This window comes from Taudactylus pleione, unplaced genomic scaffold, assembly GCF_031769625.1.
Source record: "Taudactylus pleione unplaced genomic scaffold, aTauple2 ptg001443l, whole genome shotgun sequence".
In the NCBI taxonomy this organism is placed as follows: domain Eukaryota; kingdom Metazoa; phylum Chordata; class Amphibia; order Anura; family Myobatrachidae; genus Taudactylus; species Taudactylus pleione.
The window spans coordinates 607,373-626,705 of NW_028285842.1; the positions used below are offsets into that span (position 1 = coordinate 607,373).

Genomic DNA, 19,333 nt, shown 5'->3' on the forward strand with positions numbered 1-19,333 from the left:
AGCCGCCTCATTACAACCTGGCCGTACGATTGGCTGTCACTACTCCTCCCCCCCGTCGAAATCTGTGGCATCATGTGATCCGATCTGTGATAAGTTTGACCACACATGTCCCTAGTGCAGGAGACTGGCGGCCATTTTCTTGTATACCAGGTGTGGCAGTTACTATGGGAGCGGCGGCCATTTTCTCCTGGTCTGAGCCCTGCCCCCTATTTATCATGTGATCTCCTCCGGGCAGCGCTGTAGACACAGAGTCACTCAGTCATTGTCTCATCCTCTGCTGCTGCTGCTGCTGCCGGGGAGAGGGGGCACAATAGAAGCAGAGAGACACCGGGGAGACTGCTGCAGGGGAGGGCAGGTAGGATGGTGACAGTCCTGGTGCTAATCTGTATTATTAGGTGGTGATAACAGTCTTCCTCCCTGCAGGTATAATCACATAGAGATGGCATGTGTGCACGCAGGGGGGGTTCTGAGCACCCAGAACCCCCCCCTCCCGCCCACCAATCAGTGGCGTAGCGTCGTCTGATCAGTTGGCCGCGGTCCAGGTCACCTCTGTCCCTATGTGCAGTGCGGACCACACAACACAGTGACAGATCTCACCGCCGGCGCCGGGTAGTGCGCTCCTACACGGCGGTGTGTTTGTTTTGTCAGCCAGGGTCAGACAGACTCTCATTGGCTGCTGCATCCACGGAGGGGACCAGGGCTGGAGATCACTCATCAGCTCCGCCTTCCGGCTCCCGCAGTGGGTGGAGGGAGAGGCGCTATGACGTCTCTGTCCCATAATGCTGAGCGGGAGGACGAAGGAGCGGACGGGAAAGAAATTAAAGGTAGATGTATAAATCTTTTTATGTATTTAAATGAAATGAACCAAAACATTTGTGGTTTTCATTAAATGACCCCCACCCACGTGCCCCCACATTACGTTGGGCTATTTTGGATTGGTCTGGGCTTCTTTGTCACCCATCAGTTCCTTGTTTTTTATTTTAAAGTTGGCAACAGTGACTGTGGTTCTGCGTTATCATTGAGCGGGTGGGATGCACTATGTAGCCCTATTTTTATAATACAGAGGGTGCTGACCCCGTTATTACTATAATAAATGTGGTGCAGACCCCGTTACTATAATACAGGGGATGCAGACTCCATTGTTACTATAATACAGGTGGTGCAGACCCCTTTGTTACTATAATACAGGTGGCACAGACCCCGTTGTTACTATAATACAGGTGGTGCAGACTCCGTTGTTACTATAATACAGGTGGCGCAGACCCCTTTGTTACTATAATACAAGTGGCGCAGACCCCGTTGTTATAATACATGTGGTGCAGACTCCGTTGTTACTATAATACAGGTGGTGCAGACTCTGTTGTTACTATAATACAGGTGGCGCAGACCCCTTTGTTACTATAATACAGGTGGCGCAGACCCCTTTGTTGCTATAATACAGGTGGCGCAGACCCCATTGTTACTATAATAGAGGAGGCAGACCTTGTTGTTACTATAATACAGGTGGCACAGACACCGTTACTATAATACAGGTGGTGCAGATTTTCTTACTATAATACAGGTGGTACAGACCCCGTTGTTACTATAATACAGGTGGCACAGACTCCGTTACTATAATACAGGTGGTGCAGACTCTGTTATTATAATACAGGTGGTGCAGACTCAGATATTACTATAATACATGTGGTGCAGACTCAGTTGTTACTACAATACAGGTGGCGCAGACCCCGTTGTTACTATAATACAGGTGGCGCAGACCCCGTTGTTACTATAATACAGGTGGCGCAGACCCCGTTGTTACTATAATACAGGTGGCGCAGACCCCGTTGTTACTATAATACAGGTGGTGCAGACCCCGTTGTTACTATAATACAGGTGGCAGACCCTGTTACTATAATACATGTGGTACATACCCCGTTGTTACTATAATACAGGTGGTGCAGATTTTCTTACTATAATACAGGTGGTACAGACCCTGTTGTTACTATTATACAGGTGGTGCAGACCCTGTTGTTACTGTAATACAGGAGACACAGACGCCATTGTTACTAAAATACAGGTGGTGCAGACTCTGTTGTTACTATAATACAGGTGGCGCAGACCCCTTTGTTACTATAATACAGGTGGCGCAGAACCCGTTATTACTATAATACAGGTGGCGCAGACTCCGTTGTTACTATAATACAGGTGGCGCAGACCCCGTTGTTACTATAATACAGGTGGCGCAGACCTTGTTGTTACTATAATACAGGTGGCACAGACACCGTTACTATAATACAGGTGGTGCAGATTTTCTTACTATAATACAGGTGGTACAGACCCCGTTGTTACTATAATACAGGTGGCACAGACTCCGTTACTATAATACAGGTGGTGCAGACTCAGATATTACTATAATACATGTGGTGCAGACTCAGTTGTTACTACAATACAGGTGGCGCAGACCCCGTTGTTACTATAATACAGGTGGCGCAGACCCCGTTGTTACTATAATACAGGTGGCGCAGACCCCGTTGTTACTATAATACAGGTGGTGCAGACCCCGTTGTTACTATAATACAGGTGGCAGACCCTGTTACTATAATACATGTGGTACATACCCCGTTGTTACTATAATACAGGTGGTGCAGATTTTCTTACTATAATACAGGTGGTACAGACCCCGTTGTTACTATTATACAGGTGGTGCAGACCCTGTTGTTACTGTAATACAGGAGACACAGACGCCATTGTTACTATAATACAGGTGGTGCAGACTCTGTTGTTATTATAATACAGGTGGTGCAGACTCCGTTGTTACTATAATACAGGTGGTGCAGACTCAGATGTTACTATAATACAGGTGGTGCAGACTCCGTTGTTACTATAATACAGGTGGTGCAGACTCAGATGTTACTATAATACAGGTGGTGCAGACTCAGATGTTACTATAATACAGGTGGTGCAGACTCCATTGTTAGTATAATACAGGTGGTGCAGACTCAGTTGTTAGTATAATACAGGTGGTGCAGACCCCGTTGTTACTATAATACAGATGGCACAGACCCCGTTGTTACTATAATACAGGTGGTGCAGACTCCGTTGTTAGTATAATACAGGTGGTGCAGACCCCGTTGTTACTATAATACAGGTGGCAGACCCTGTTACTATAATACATGTGGTACATACCCCGTTGTTACTATAATACAGGTGGTGCAGATTTTCTTACTATAATACAGGTGGTACAGACCCCGTTGTTACTATTATACAGGTGGTGCAGACCCTGTTGTTACTGTAATACAGGAGACACAGACGCCATTGTTACTATAATACAGGTGGTGCAGACTCTGTTGTTATTATAATACAGGTGGTGCAGACTCCGTTGTTACTATAATACAGGTGGTGCAGACTCAGATGTTACTATAATACAGGTGGTGCAGACTCCGTTGTTACTATAATACAGGTGGTGCAGACTCAGATGTTACTATAATACAGGTGGTGCAGACTCAGATGTTACTATAATACAGGTGGTGCAGACTCCATTGTTCGTATAATACAGGTGGTGCAAACTCAGTTGTTAGTATAATACAGGTGGTGCAGACCCCGTTGTTACTATTATACAGATGGCACAGACCCCGTTGTTACTATAATACAGGTGGTGCAGACTCCGTTGTTAGTATAATACAGGTGGTGCAGACCCCGTTGTTACTATAATACAGATGGCACAGACCCCGTTGTTACTATAATACAGGTGGCGTAGACTCCGTTGTTACTATAATACATGTGGTACAGACCCCTTTGTTACTATAATACAGGTGGTGCAGACTCAGTAGTTACCATAATACAGGTGGCGCAGACCCCGTTGTTACTATAATACAGGTGGCGCAGACTCCGTTGTTACTATAATACAGGTGGCGCAGACTCCGTTGTTACTATAATACAGGTGGCGCAGACCCCGTTGTTACTATAATACAGGTGGCGCAGACCCCGTTGTTACTATAATACAGGTGGCGCAGACCCCGTTGTTACTATAATACAGGTGGCGAAGACCCCGTTGTTACTATAATACAGGTGGCGCAGACCCCGTTGTTACTATAATACAGGTGGTGCAGACCCCGTTGTTACTATAATACAGGTGGCAGGCCCTGTTACTATAATACATGTGGTACATAGCCTGTTGTTACTATAATACAGGTGGTACATACCCCGTTGTTACTATAATACAGGTGGTGCAGATTTTCGTACTATAATACAAGTGGTACAGACCCCGTTGTTACTATTATACAGGTGGTGCAGACCCTGTTGTTACTGTAATACAGGAGACACAGACGCCGTTGTTACTATAATACAGGTGGTGCAGACTCTGTTGTTATAATACAGGTGGCGCAGACCCCGTTGTTACTATAATACAGGTGGTGCAGACCCCGTTATTACTATAATACAGATGGCACAGACCCCGTTGTTACTATAATACAGGTGGCGTAGACTCCGTTGTTACTATAATACATGTGGTACAGACCCCTTTGTTACTATAATACAGGTGGTGCAGACTCAGTAGTTACCATAATACAGGTGGCGCAGACCCCGTTGTTACTATAATACAGGTGGCGCAGACTCCGTTGTTACTATAATACAGGTGGCGCAGACCCCGTTGTTACTATAATACAGGTGGCGCAGACCCCGTTGTTACTATAATACAGGTGGCGCAGACCCCGTTGTTACTATAATACAGGTGGTGCAGACCCCGTTGTTACTATAATACAGGTGGCAGGCCCTGTTACTATAATACATGTGGTACATAGCCTGTTGTTACTATAATACAGGTGGTACATACCCCGTTGTTACTATAATACAGGTGGTGCAGATTTTCGTACTATAATACAGGTGGTACAGACCCCGTTGTTACTATTATACAGGTGGTGCAGACCCTGTTGTTACTGTAATACAGGAGACACAGACGCCGTTGTTACTATAATACAGGTGGTGCAGACTCTGTTGTTATAATACAGGTGGCGCAGACCCCGTTGTTACTATAATACAGGTGGTGCAGACCCCGTTGTTACTATAATACAGGTGGTACAGACTCTGTTGTTAGTATAATACATGTGGAACAGACCCCACTGGTACAGGAATTCGGGCCTAAGGGGTAAATTTACTAAAGTGAGAGGTTTTAGAAGTGAGTTTTAAAAGTGATGTTGCCCATAGGAACCAATCAGATTGTAGCTATTATCTTCTAGAGTAGGGATGGGGAATCTCAGGCCCGGGGGCCGTATAAGGTCCCCGGAATCATTTGGTCTGGCCCTCTGAGCTTTTTTCTGCTAGCCTCATCTGGCTAGTAGGGTGCCTAGAATGGTACCCTGCAGCCAGAATCTATGCAGCAGTGCCACCTGGAGCATCCTTAGGATGCTTCAGACTTTCACACCGCTGCCCTTACAGCTCCGGGCATTGCTGTAAGCTTCGGTGATTATGGTCCTGCCCCTGTGTGACATCACACAGAGGGGGCGTGGCCTGTACTGGCCCGCGAATAATGTTATGCATATCAAAATGGCCCTCGGCAGAAAAGAGGTTCCCCACCCCTGTTCTAGAAGGTGCTAGTTAAATGTTAAGTAGAATCTGACTGGTTGCTATGGGCAACATCACTTCTAAAACGCAATTCTAAAAACTCTCACTTTAGTAGATTTACCCCTAAGTGTTTTATATATAATGATGAGTGACAGCTGGATATAAGGTGATGTATTATATATAATGATGAGTGACAGCTGGATATAAGGTGATGTATTATATATAATGATGAGTGACAGCTGGATATAAGGTGATGTATGGGGCACTTGAACACACCCACTGATGAAGTCTTTGTGTATTATATATAATGATGAGTGACAGCTGGATATAAGGTAGTGTATGGGGCACTAGAACACACTCCCTGATGAAGTCTTTGTGTATTATATATAATGATGAGTGACAGCTGGATATAAGGTGATGTATGGGGCACTAGAACACACCCACTGATGAAGTCTTTGTGTATTATATATAATGATGAGTGACAGCTGGATATAAGGTAGTGTATGGGGCACTAGAACACACCCACTGATGAAGGCTTTGTGTATTATATATAATGATGAGTGACAGCTGGATATAAGGTGATGTATTATATATAATGATGAGTGACAGCTGGATATAAGGTAATGTATGGGGCACTAGAACACACCCACTGATGACGTCTTTGTGGATGAAATGCATCTGGGAGCGCCTGGGATGGTGATTCATGTGATTACTCTGTGACGGACCTCACAGCGAGGTGTGGTACTCACGCGCTGACGGCTGTATCAGAACTCCCCGCCGACTCTTTATAAAGCTTCTTCTGCTGTCTCAGAGCGGAACGATCATAGCGTCGGTGTTTGGAGACTTCCATCTATATGAAATGTACAATTTTATTACATCGTGCGTATCTGTTTTTTTACTAGAATATATATATAAACGAGGTGGTGTGTAGGTGTGCCGTGGGTCGTGCTTAGCTGGTTATGTGGTGGGTGAAGGCTGAGGAACATTGAGACCCCTGAATTCTGGAAACAAGTGGTAACCTTATCTGGGGAGGGGGCTGCTAGAAATCCTGCATTTGTCAAAATAGATTTCCTGCAAAAGGAAGCCGTAAGGGCAAATACATGACGCCATTCAATTCTTCCTATCACATATGAATATAGATTTACATTTGCCAGGTGGGATTGCTAGAAGGTGATGCCGGGCTGCGCACAGATCTGCCATGTACAGTAGAGCTGACATTGAACCTCTGCGAGAGAAAACCTCACAGTGCAGATGGGCTCCGGAACGGCTCATCGCATCCTCCGCGCTAAATTCCCCCAAGTGCGCAGCCCTGAGTACGTTAGCCAGCAGGTCCAGGTGCCAGAATGGAGCACAATGTGCCTTAGCCATCTGTTCCTGGTGCCAGAATGGAGCTTTGGGTATGTTAGCCAGCAGTTCTGCGTGTCGGGAATAGGTATACGGGAACATTATCCATCCCATCCAGCTGCCCCATTGGTGTCCCAGTAGCTTACCATCCATTCTGGGTGTTGGAATGGGGCTCTAAGTACCTGAGCCCTTCACACCAGCTTCTGGAATAGGTGTTGGAGCAGTAGTCCTATATGTTTCAGTTGCCAGAACAGGTGTTAGATTACTAATTCCATCTCGTCCAGCTCCTGGAATAGGTGTCTCAGTACCATAGGTGTAACTAGAGCTTTGTGGCCCCGCAGCAACATTTTGAAGGAGTCCCTGTAAAACACTCACACCCAGAGGGAGAGCATTTGCATACAAGGCATCCACAATAACAAGTCATCCATTATTTTTAACACTGGGGGGGGCAACATCATATCTAGGGAGGGGACTATTAGCCCTCTCACCCAGGAGGGCTCAAGCCAACCATGGTTACCCAAATACTAATAGAGGGGGGGACCTGGGAGTGTCTGTGTAACCCCCTATACACGGATCAGGTCTGATTCCTCAGGCAAATTGCATCAAGTATTTGTCTTGAAGGTCCAGGACTCTTGGCCATGAGAGCACCATTGGTGTAACCTCCAGCAATGCCGTGTGGTGATCACTGAGCAGCGCTATGAAGCTGGGTCAGAGGAACATCTGTGAAACACTGAACAAGACACTATGAGGCTGATTCAGACCCGCTCGCAAGCGGGTCGATGTTTGCCCCCTGGGCATGTGCGAGACCCGGCTAGCGACGGGTGCTCTGTCGCTACTGTTCTTGCACCAAAACGGGGCGGCTGTCGATTGTGATTGACAGCTCGCCCCATTTTGGAGGCGGGCAGGGGAGGTGGCTACACGAACGGAGGCGTTCCCGAAGGAACGCCTGCTGTTTGTGTGAGGCACCACTGACATCACCAGTGATGTCAGTGGTGAGCTTTCTGCTCTATTTAGAGCAGGAAGCTCACTGGGGCTTGCGGGAACGAGACCCTACCACAAGGGTCTCGTCGCAAGCCCCGATGGTCGCGACCATCACCTTGCCGCTCGCAAAAGCTGTGGGTGGTCACCCACAGCTTAGCGAGCGGCCAGGAGGCCGGCTCCATAAAAGAAAAAACGCCCTGATTCAGAGCGAGCGCTCTGAAAGAGCATCCGGCTCTGAATCAGGGCCTATGTCTTTATGAATGAGGGGACTTAGTGGTCACTCAGTGTACTCTTATGTTTATATGGGCAACATGATAGCGTAATGGACAGCATTACTACTCAGCACTGAGGTTGTTAATTCAAATCCGGACCAAAACCCTGTCAGTGTGGATTTTGTATGTTCTTATTGTGTTAGCATTGGTGTCTTCCATGTGCATACTGGTAGGTTAGTTGGTTTATTTTAAAAGTACCCCTAGTGTGTGTGTCCGTGTGATAGGAAATGTAGATTGTAAGCTCCCCTGGGGCAGGGACAGTTGTGACTAAATATCCCCTGTAAAGCGCTGTGTGATGTGTGCTCACTACATAAATAACTGGTAAGAAATAACTTCTAATAAATATATTTATTCCTAGATATCTGTTCACTGAGGAGTTAGATCCTTGTTACTAGAGAAGTCACGTGAGGGTGAGACGTGTCCTGTATAAATCACTGATCACTGAGGATGGACATGGACAGGAGTCACTTGACTGAGAGGATACTAAATCTCACCCTGGAGATCATTTACCTGCTGACTGGGGAGGTGAGAGGATCTGGGAGTGTCACAGTGACATCACTTATATCTATAGTAATAATACAGGGACATGACTGGGGAGGTGAGGGGATCTGGGAGTGTCACAGTGACATCACTTATATCTATAGTAATAATACAGGGACATGACTGGGGAGGTGAGGGGATCTGGGAGTGTCACAGTGACATCACTTATATCTATACTAATAATACAGGGACATGACTGGGGAGGTGAGGGGATCTGGGAGTGTCACAGTGACATCACTTATATCTATAGTAATAATACAGGGACATGACTGGGGAGGTGAGGGGATCTGGGAGTGTCACAGTGACATCACTTATATCTATACTAATAATACAGGGACATGACTGGGGAGGTGAGGGGATCTGGGAGTGTCACAGTGACATCACTTATATCTATAGTAATAATACAGGGACATGACTGGGGAGGTGAGGGGATCTGGGAGTGTCACAGTGACATCACATATCTATAGTAATAATACAGGGACATGACTGGGGAGGTGAGGAGATCTGGGAGTGTCACAGTGACATCACTTATATCTATAGTAATAATACAGGGACATGACTGGGGAGGTGAGAGGATCTGGGAGTGTCACAGTGACATCACATATCTATAGTAATAATACAGGGACATGACTGGGGAGGTGAGGAGATCTGGGAGTGTCACAGTGACATCACTTATATCTATAGTAATAATACAGGGACATGACTGGGGAGGTGAGGGGATCTGGGAGTGTCACAGTGACATCACTTATATCTATAGTAATAATACAGGGACATGACTGGGGAGGTGAGGGGATCTGGGAGTGTCACAGTGACATCACTTATATCTATAGTAATAATACAGAGACATGACTGGGGAGGTGAGAGGATCTGGGAGTGTCACAGTGACATCACTTATATCTATAGTAATAATACAGGGACATGACTGGGGAGGTGAGGGGATCTGGGAGTGTCACAGTGACATCACTTATATCTATACTAATAATACAGGGACATGACTGGGGAGGTGAGGGGATCTGGGAGTGTCACAGTGACATCACATATCTATAGTAATAATACAGGGACATGACTGGGGAGGTGAGGGGATCTGGGAGTGTCACAGTGACATCACTTATATCTATAGTAATAATACAGGGACATGACTGGGGAGGTGAGGGGATCTGGGAGTGTCACAGTGACATCACTTATATCTATAGTAATAATACAGGGACATGACTGGGGAGGTGAGGGGATCTGGGAGTGTCACAGAGACATCACTTATATCTATAGTAATAATACAGGGACATGACTGAGGAGGTGAGGGGATCTGGGAGTGTCACAGTGACATCACTTATATCTATAATAATAATACAGGGACATGACTGGGGAGGTGAGGGGATCTGGGAGTGTCACAGTGACATCACTTATATCTATAGTAATACTACAGGGACATGACTGGGGAGGTGAGGGGATCTGGGACTGTTACAGTGATATCTGGGAGTGTATGCAGTTATATTTGGTGTCTTCCCCCTATACACAGGATTACACAGTAGTGAAGAAGACATCTGTTGACTGTGAGACACCCAGCAGCTGTCCCCATGTGTCAGGAGGACTGAGCAGGACCCAACGCTCCATCACGGTGCCTCCACATCATCCACTGATACATGAGAGAGACAATGACCGGAAGATCCTGGAACTCACCAACAAGATCATTCAGCTGCTGACTGGAGAAGTGAATGCTGGGAATGGGACATTATACAGTAACACCAGGGGATGTGTCTGGGTGATGACTGTATCATTGTGTGTGTCAGGTTCCTATAAGGTATCGGGATGTCACTGTCTATGTCTCCATGCAGGAGGAAGAGTATATAGAGGAGCACAAGGGTCTGTACAAGGACGTGATGATAGAGAATCACCGGCCCCTCACATCACTGGGTAAGAGGAGACTGTCATTTATTGTACAGGGGAGACCAGGTATGGGGACCCCCTATATACACACATCATCTGATAATCACATATATACAATGTACTCAGTCACTGTGTGTCTCCTACAGATGGACCCAGTAACAGAAATACCCCAGAGAGATGTCCCCGTCCTCTGTATTCACAGGAGCGTACAGAAGAGAATCACAGGACCCCACAGGAGCATCAGGTAGATGGAATTTAGGGTCTCAAAAATATACCACAGTGACTCACTATATGATCTGTAGAGCAGCTGTGTGTGCCTTATACACTGATATTGTACTGTTTAGTCTAAATCAGTGGTTCTCAAACTCATACAACTCACGTCTTCCAGATCACCCAGCAGGTGCACAGGTGTATTCATTAGTCACTGACACATTATAAGAGATCCACAGGTGGAGCTAATTATTTTACTTGTGATTATGTGGGGAGACTTGGAAACCATGCACTGTTTGGGATCCTGAGGACCGAGTTTGAGAATCTGTGGTCTAAATTAATTAAATCGGATATTAATTTTTATGGGACATTTAGAGTGAAGATTTTACTGATATTAAAGTTGAAGATACAGAGGGAGAAGAAGAGACGTATGTGAGGGGTGATCAGCAGTGTAAGGAGGAGGAAATCCCTACAGATATCCGCACAGGTGAGTAATAAATACTTGTTACAGAAAAGAGTCACATATTCTACTTGTTCAGTTACTACAACAGTCTCTTATCCTACACCCTCCTCTGTCAGTACAAACTAATGAGGGAAATGTATCCGCCAGTGGGGGAGCCAGGAGCCATCAGCCCCTATTATACTCCTGCTCTCCCCCTCACATCATGTCACTGTATGTTACCAGCCCAGAGATCTGACCAGTCTCCTCCTCACACTCTCTGGTGTAACTCATACATCAGGAGCCATCAGCTCCCATTATACTCCTGCTCTCCCTTCACATCATGTCACTGTGTGTTACCAACCCAGAGATCTGACCAGTCTCCTCCCCACACTCTCTGGTGTATCTTATACATCAGGAGCCATCAGCCCCTATTATACTCCTGCTCTCCTCCTCACATCATGTCACTGTGTGTTACCAACCCAGAGATCTGACCACTCCTCCCCACACTCTCTGGTGTATCTCATACATCAGGAGCCATCAGCCCCTATTATACTCCTGCTCTCCCCCTCACATCATGTCACTGTGTGTTACCAACCCAGAGATCTGACCAGTCTCCTCCCACACTCTCTGGTGCATCTCATACATCAGGAGCCATCAGCCCTTATTATACTCCTGCTCTCCCCCTCACATCATGTCACTGTATGTTACCAGCCCAGAGATCTGACCAGTCTCCTCCTCACACTCTCTGGTGTATCTCATACATCAGGAGCCATCAGCCCCTATTATACTCCTGCTCTCCCCCTCACATCATGTCACTGTGTGTTACCAACCCAGAGATCTGACCAGTCTCCTCCCCACACTCTCTGGTGTATATCATACATCAGGAGCCATCAGCCCCTATTATACTCCTGCTCTCCCCCTCACATCATGTTACTGTGTGTTACCAACCCAGAGATCTGACCAGTCTCCTCCCACACTCTCTGGTGCATCTCATACATCAGGAGCCATCAGCCCTTATTATACTCCTGCTCTCCCCCTCACATCATGTCACTGTATGTTACTAGCCCAGAGATCTGACCAGTCTCCTCCTCACACTCTCTGGTGTATCTCATACATCAGGAGCCATCAGCCCCTATTATACTCCTGCTCTCCCCCTCACATCATGTCACTGTGTGTTACCAACCCAGAGATCTGACCAGTCTCCTCCCCACACTCTCTGGTGTATCTCATACATAAGGAGCCATCAGCCCCTATTATACACCTGCTCTCCCCCTCACATCATGTCACTGTGTGTTACCAGCCCAGAAATCTGTCCAGTCTCCTCCCCACATTCTCCTCCTCACATTATGGAGGGACTCAGGAGAGTGCACTGTTGGCAGGCCCTCAGCATGGTGGTCGTCTCTTAGGCCTGGAGCTCAGGCGGCATTCCTGTTGGCTCCGGATACTGGGCGCCGCCATGTTGGACCTGGTCAGCTTACCGCTATTTCCCCGTGGTAGCCAGGCTAATGTCCACCTGACTGCACCAGCCAATTACTGCGTTGACCCAGGGTATAACTATCCTTCTTTGATAGCATTCTGTGCCTGAGCTTCGTCACTACTAGACTACTAGGCTCCAGCTCCCTGGCTAGCTGTCTGCAGTTCACTGCTGATTCTTGTTGTGGTACCAGTCCGGCTCCAGGGTGTGCTATAATCCGGTCCCAATCTGACTCCATTTTGTTGTATAGTTAGGTCCCAATCCAGTTTCAGTTTGTGTTATAGCCTGGTCCCAATTTGGCTCCAATTTGTGCTACTGTCCGGTCCCACCCGGCTCCAGTTTGTGCTATAGTCCGGTCCCATTTGGTGCTACATTCCAGTCCCAGTGTTTATTTCCAGTGCAATAAGTAAAAGTTATTTTAGCTGGAGCTTCCCTTCTGGAATTAATGTGACTGAGTGGTGTGTTGTGTGGTAATAACGATAACAAGTTAGACTTTAAAGATAAAGATTTGTTGAATGTGACTTTGACCACCACTCCGAATCTTTTGACACACTTTGACTCCGTAGCTGCTGGGAAGTTTATTACATCATCATTGGTCTTTCTCACAGCGGTGGACGGGAGCCGCATTCAATGAGGTCTCATTACTAATTCTACTACTATAGCTGCTAGTTATTCACAAAGCTATTCATCGTCTTGTCATCGGTCTTCCATGGCTACAACTTCATAATCCTCAACATTCTATATCTGAACATACAAATCATTTGGTTAGTGGATACAATTTATACAGTGGATCATAAGTCTACAGATCATAACACATACTGTTACTAATAACATTGCTAATATGCCCATTCTGATATGAAATGGGCTTTATAATTACACCGACCCCTACATGTTAACTGGAGCGTACTGTTATTGGTGTCCTGTAACAGTGATGTGACCCATTACTGCAGATTAGGGGAATAATACTAAGAATCATGTCTGGCCAAGATGCCATTCACTGAGGAGTTGTTCCTACAGTATTATTAACCTCAATAACATCAATTTCCACTTGTTTCCAGTCAATTTTGACCACCTAAGAGCTCACAATATTGTTTTCATTCGGTTTAGGCACAAAATGTGCACCAAGCTAACTGGCTGACTAAGCTAAGCGGCAGCAGTGAGCGACACAAACACGTGGCAGTTCAACTTCCAACATGGCACATAAGGAAACATGTTTTCATTAATCAAGAGGCCTGAGGGAGTTGGAGTATGTATGTAGTTGAAGGCAGAGAAAGGAAGATCTGATTAGTAGTAAATTTCATTAAATTTTTTGATTCCAAAGCAAATTTATGAGGGAGGAGGGGAGGCATGTACAAAAAATATTTTACTCATTTACATTAGTCCTTGCCCCAGATGAATCCTTGAGCGCTATGCCTGCTGCTGCTGGGAGTGGATTTTCATCTCAGAGTGGGACCAGGAAGACTACTAGTAGTATACTTTAAAAAACAATTAACTGTTAAAGCAAGTATGACCGCAGTCACCCAGTTACCCAGAGGATCACTGATGCCATAACATCTATGCTGGTATTAGATGTGGTCCAATATCCGCCAATAATGAAGTGGGTTTTAGACAGTTAATTGAGGTCCTGTGTCCCCGCTACCAAATTCCATCAAGATTCCTCTTCACTAGAAAAGCAATTCCCAACCTGTACAGGGACATTAAAAAAAAAACAACTTAATTATTGGCCTCTAAAATGCTGTTGTACCCACTGTCCTTTTAACCACAGCTATGAGGACAAGCTGAACAGAGCAAACTTAAGATTCAAGGTTTAATTCATATGTTGTGTCTTTCTTCCCAACGGACACAGATCTGAAGAGATGTATAGGGCTGTTGGTAAGCAAATTGTCAGCTCAAGTGTCACGTGTTGCAGAGATGGCTTCTCCTTCAGTTTCTCCAGCAAGTGCTGCCGAGAAAAAAAATGAAACTTTACCAAAAAAAACACTGGTGATGCAGATGAGTCAACACAACCAAGTATTTTTGTCTTGTGCAAAGGCATAATGGGCAACAACTGTTTAATCCACTGGTGCCTAATTTACACAAACAACATCCTCATCAACATCCTTATTAGCGTCAGTTACACAAATATCCTGGTGCACTTCCACAGAAGTAGCCTCAATATCTATGTCAGCATGTTCACTTGTGCTTACATCATCATAAAAGGCAGAACCACCAGTCATAAATAAAGGTCAAGGCCTTAGCCTTTCCTTGCCACTTCATGTGGTAAAACTGTCTTTCTGCAGCTAACTTTCCCTTTGATGGTTTTTTCTTTACCACTGTAAAAGATTGGTTCTTGATTTTAGATGCCCTTAAGCCCTCTATGCCCTTGGGCATCGGCTTTAGTAGATTATGTATATGGACTAGTATCGTCATGACTGATGGCACTGGCAGAAGCCCCAGCACTAATATGTGGTTCCTCCTCTCCTCTCAAGTATCAACTAATTGTTCTCCATATCAACAAACACGAATGAAGTGGGGGTACAGCGCACATGTCAATTTGTACTAATTTTAAAAATTACACTGCGGTATCAATGACCTACAGTGTCCCAAGACCTTTTATGAATAAGAAAAGCATAACACACTGCGCTGCCACTTAGTATCACAAGATTAAGTATGAATAAAAATTACACACTGTGCTACAACTTAGTGTCACAATATTATTTATGAATAAGAATAACACACTGCGCTACCACTTAGTGTCACAATATTATTTATGAATAAGAATAACACACTGCGCTACCACTTACAGTGTCACAGGATTCTTTTATGAATATGGAAAGAACACACTGATCTGCCACTTATTGTCAAAAGATTCTTTATGAGTAAAACACTGCGCTACCACTTACAGTATGACAATATTTTTTATGAATAAGAATAACACACTACGCTATGACTTATAGTGTCACAATAAGTGCCCCTGAATGAGGCAGCAGCCCCTTGATGAACAACACAGACAGAACCCCTTCTTTATGGACAACAAGCGCAACCCAGCCGAGTGTGGACAGACCACCTGCAGAGTCACAAATACGTGGACAATAAACTGTGGCAGTGTCATGAAAAATAATAACGCATCTAAGTTGCTAAGGCGCACACCAAAAAAAAAAGAAAAAGTATTTTTTTTTTTTTCACGCTGTGGAAGAGCACCCCTAATTGACAGAGCACCCCCCCTGGACAACACAGCACCCCTTTATGGACTGCAGCCCTAGCCTGATGGACAGGACAACAACACAGCAGCAGCCACAGTTAATTGACAGGACAAGTGACACAACAGCTGCAGCACCCACTAAAGGAAGCCCCCCTTTATATACTGCAGGCTAAGCCCCTTTATGGACAACACAGCAGCAGTCTTCAGCCCAAGACCCCGACTGGGCGCACACACTGAGTGACCAACTAGTACTACACGTCTGTTAGCTTCTCTCCACAGCTGGAGTGAAAATGGCGCAGATCACGGGGACCTTTATATAATCCAAAACCAGCGAGAATCTGTAGGTGGATGACGTGTCTTGCCTCGTTTTCCGATCCTTCACATGAAGTTCGGGTGGGTACGGTTCTCGGAAAACCGGACCCGCTCAGTGCCCTGTGAGCCGCATGTTTGTAGACGCCTGCACCGATCAGTGATATCCGTGCAGGCTTCTGTGTGTATGTAATGTATAAGAAAATGTAAAAAAAGGCGACCTCCCAAAGCATAACCAGCACGGGGCTTTTTGAGCCACTCATAGTTCAGGAAATACAGGGGGAAAATGGCGTGGGGGTTCCCCTGTACTTCTGTGGGAAACAGCATGACTAAGCCATCATTTGGCAAGTGCGGTACTTAGAGTACAGTGCTATTGTCCGTGGGCATGGGTAATTTGATTTTTTTATTTTGCCAAGTCCTGGAATGCCTACATGGAGAAGAGGACCGACTGCCACCATGGAGGAGTGTGAGTGCATGTGTATTAAACTAATACCATATTCGGTGTGTGTCATGTTGTTTGTTCAATATTTCCTTTGCAGTAAGACTAAAAGTGCCAGCAGGCCCTTAGGTCTCAGAATGTCGGCACTTGCGAATCTCTAATTGCCAACATTCCGGGACCAGTAGTCCTACTGTAATGGACTATATTCTATTTTTACACAACCCTGCACCAAAGGTACTAGGGGTGTGGGGAATAACCCCGGGCTATCAGCCTGGGGTATACTTGGCAGGGGGTTCCCCTTTTTAAGTGTGGGCCTAATTCCCATGGAATCCCAGTCCTAAGATGACTAGTTAAAGGAGTCAGTGCTTTGGCCAGGGGGACTCTGTGAATCGTGTCCCCTTGCTCTGACATGATCCCCCAGCTAGTTAAAGCTGGTTGATGGTAATACAGGAGACCCCTATGTATTGTTTTCACTGTATTTGCTGAACTGGACTGGTACAAGAGCCCGATGCTGATTCATTGAAATATGGGGGACTCCCAAGCTGGTTTTTCCCTTATTTCCTAAACCAGGACTGGCTTGAAAAGTGTTTGTTGGTGCATTTTATATGTAATATCCTAATGTTAGAGAATATTAATATTGATTAATTGCCCAGTCCCCACCTCTTTTTAATTAACCGCAGTCTGAATGTTTTTTCTAAACCCTGCTATATGCATAGGGCAACTTACACTGTCAGTAATGAGTTATACATTATACATTGCAGCATCATCATTGTATCTATTTGGTGGTAATTCTGGGACATTTAACTATAGTCTTTATTGGGCAAAGTAAACTTGTCATAGGGAAAACATTCATATTACCATGTATTTATTTTATTTCCAGCACATGGATGTAGCAGCAGGAATGTCTCGGAGGAATTTCCCATGCTCTCTCCAGATTGTGAGATAGAAGGCAACGACACCACAGGAGATTCCCCAAGAGAAAGTCCCATTATACACCCAGTACATCACCGTGCAGATGTGTCATCTAATCCCTCTACTCATGGGGAATGTTCTCCTGATAACTCTGATATTGGAACTTCTAGTACAGATAAAATATTTCCCTCTTTCATAGGGAAAGCTAAGGCAGGAGAGGGACCATTTCCATGTTCTGCGTGTGGTAAATGTTTTACATACAAATCACATCTTGTTATACATCAGAGACATCACACAGGTGAGAGGCCATTTCCATGCTCTGAGTGTGGGAAATGTTTTAGAAAGAAATCAGATCTTGTTACACATGAGAGAAGTCACACAGGTGAGAAACCATTTCCATGTTCAGAGTGTGGGAAATGTTTTACACATAAATCATCTCTTGTTAAACATCAGAAAATGCACAGGAGAACTGCATTGTCTGTGAACTGGGAGACCTAAAATGGAGTTGGAACAATATTCTAAATGTTCCAGAGTTGAGAAATGTTCTCTACAGAATTAAGTGTATTTTCTTTTTTTATCATATTCTGTTTATACACTAAGGGGATTATTTACAGATGGACATGAGCATTACTTCTCATACATAAAAGATGACAATAAGAAAATGTATACTTCCCTATGTAGTCAGATACCGTTTGGGATGCAAGAACAGTCCCCACTGAGGCATACCAGTGTATGTACATAGACTTGATGGACGTGCACTGGTTATAAGCGTTAGGTGTAGTTGTATGCAATGCGGATAATGTATTAAAAACACTTTTTGAAAATGTATTTATTGAGTTTTTTAAGAAAAACAAACACTATGATGGAAACAAAGACAACACAACAAATAAGATATATGAACATCATAATCAGGAACCGTACAGAGTACATGACGGTGCATAAAGAACCAAAAGTCATACATAAAAACAGGAAAAGAAGGACATAGCCATCTTCATAGTGGCCTAAAGATACAATATAAGTACCCCATATATTATAACATCAGGTTACATTTCTCTGCACATCAGGAAGAGTGGACTGATGCTCTAAGTGTAGCATATGTAGAAGCAGAACATGAACTTGTTTGGGCCTAGGGTTAGAGCGTTCCATCCACTTAGATACAATCACATTATTAGCCAGTGTGAGGACATAAAGAAATGAGGTAAGGTGTTTATGTAGAGAGTGCAGACCCCAAGAAGAGACATTCAAAACTATCAGTGCCCTGGGGTCTAGGGATCAGTGTAAACCAAACGTAGTATTGATAAACCAGAGAGTTTGATACCAACATTTTTGAATTTTAGGACTTTGCCAGAAATTGGGAAAGAACAATACATTAGGGTTCTTACATTTTGGGCAATGGCCATGTGCTTTATCTGGCCTTCAGAGATGTAAGCCCTGTGACGTCATTTTATGTGAATTTCTTGCAGTTGTGCTGAATGTAGAGATTTCCGTATTAGGGGGGATTTACCTAATACATAATAAGTATTTAACTCGCAGTATTTGGGGTCATTTCAGTAAGAGAGGATTAGTGAGCGCTAAATCCCAGTACAAAAACCTAATCCTATAAGAAACAATGGAAACTAAACTAAGAAGGGAGATTATGGGTCCACTTCATATGAGGGGTCATAAGGATCCAGAAGGGATTAAATAAAATGACAAATCTGAAAATACATAAAAAAGTCTTAACGAGTTATATCGTGTCTGGCTACCAACTCTGGAGCCAAAAGAAAGTGACTGCATGGATCAAAGACATATTTCATAGCACTAA

General features: G+C 44.8%; 1 protein-coding gene across 3 annotated transcripts; it reads left to right on the top strand.

Annotated features, from left to right (window-relative positions):
• The first annotated feature begins 230 nt into the window (after positions 1 to 230).
• Positions 231 to 18,355, top strand: ZNF436 (zinc finger protein 436). Of its 3 annotated transcripts, none has more exons than XM_088463774.1 (7): positions 231 to 355; positions 8,497 to 8,663; positions 10,195 to 10,424; positions 10,510 to 10,589; positions 10,709 to 10,806; positions 11,148 to 11,259; positions 17,498 to 18,355. In XM_088463774.1, exons 2-7 carry the CDS (start codon positions 8,586 to 8,588, stop codon positions 18,025 to 18,027), a joined length of 1,128 nt encoding a protein of 375 aa, XP_088319900.1. In that variant the 5' UTR covers positions 231 to 355; positions 8,497 to 8,585; the 3' UTR covers positions 18,028 to 18,355. The 3 variants fall into 3 exon arrangements, with proteins under 3 accessions (XP_088319900.1, XP_088319898.1, XP_088319901.1); XM_088463772.1 differs by having other exon boundaries at positions 10,195 to 10,386; positions 10,466 to 10,589; XM_088463775.1 differs by having other exon boundaries at positions 10,195 to 10,386; positions 10,511 to 10,589.
• The last annotated feature ends 978 nt before the right edge of the window (positions 18,356 to 19,333 follow it).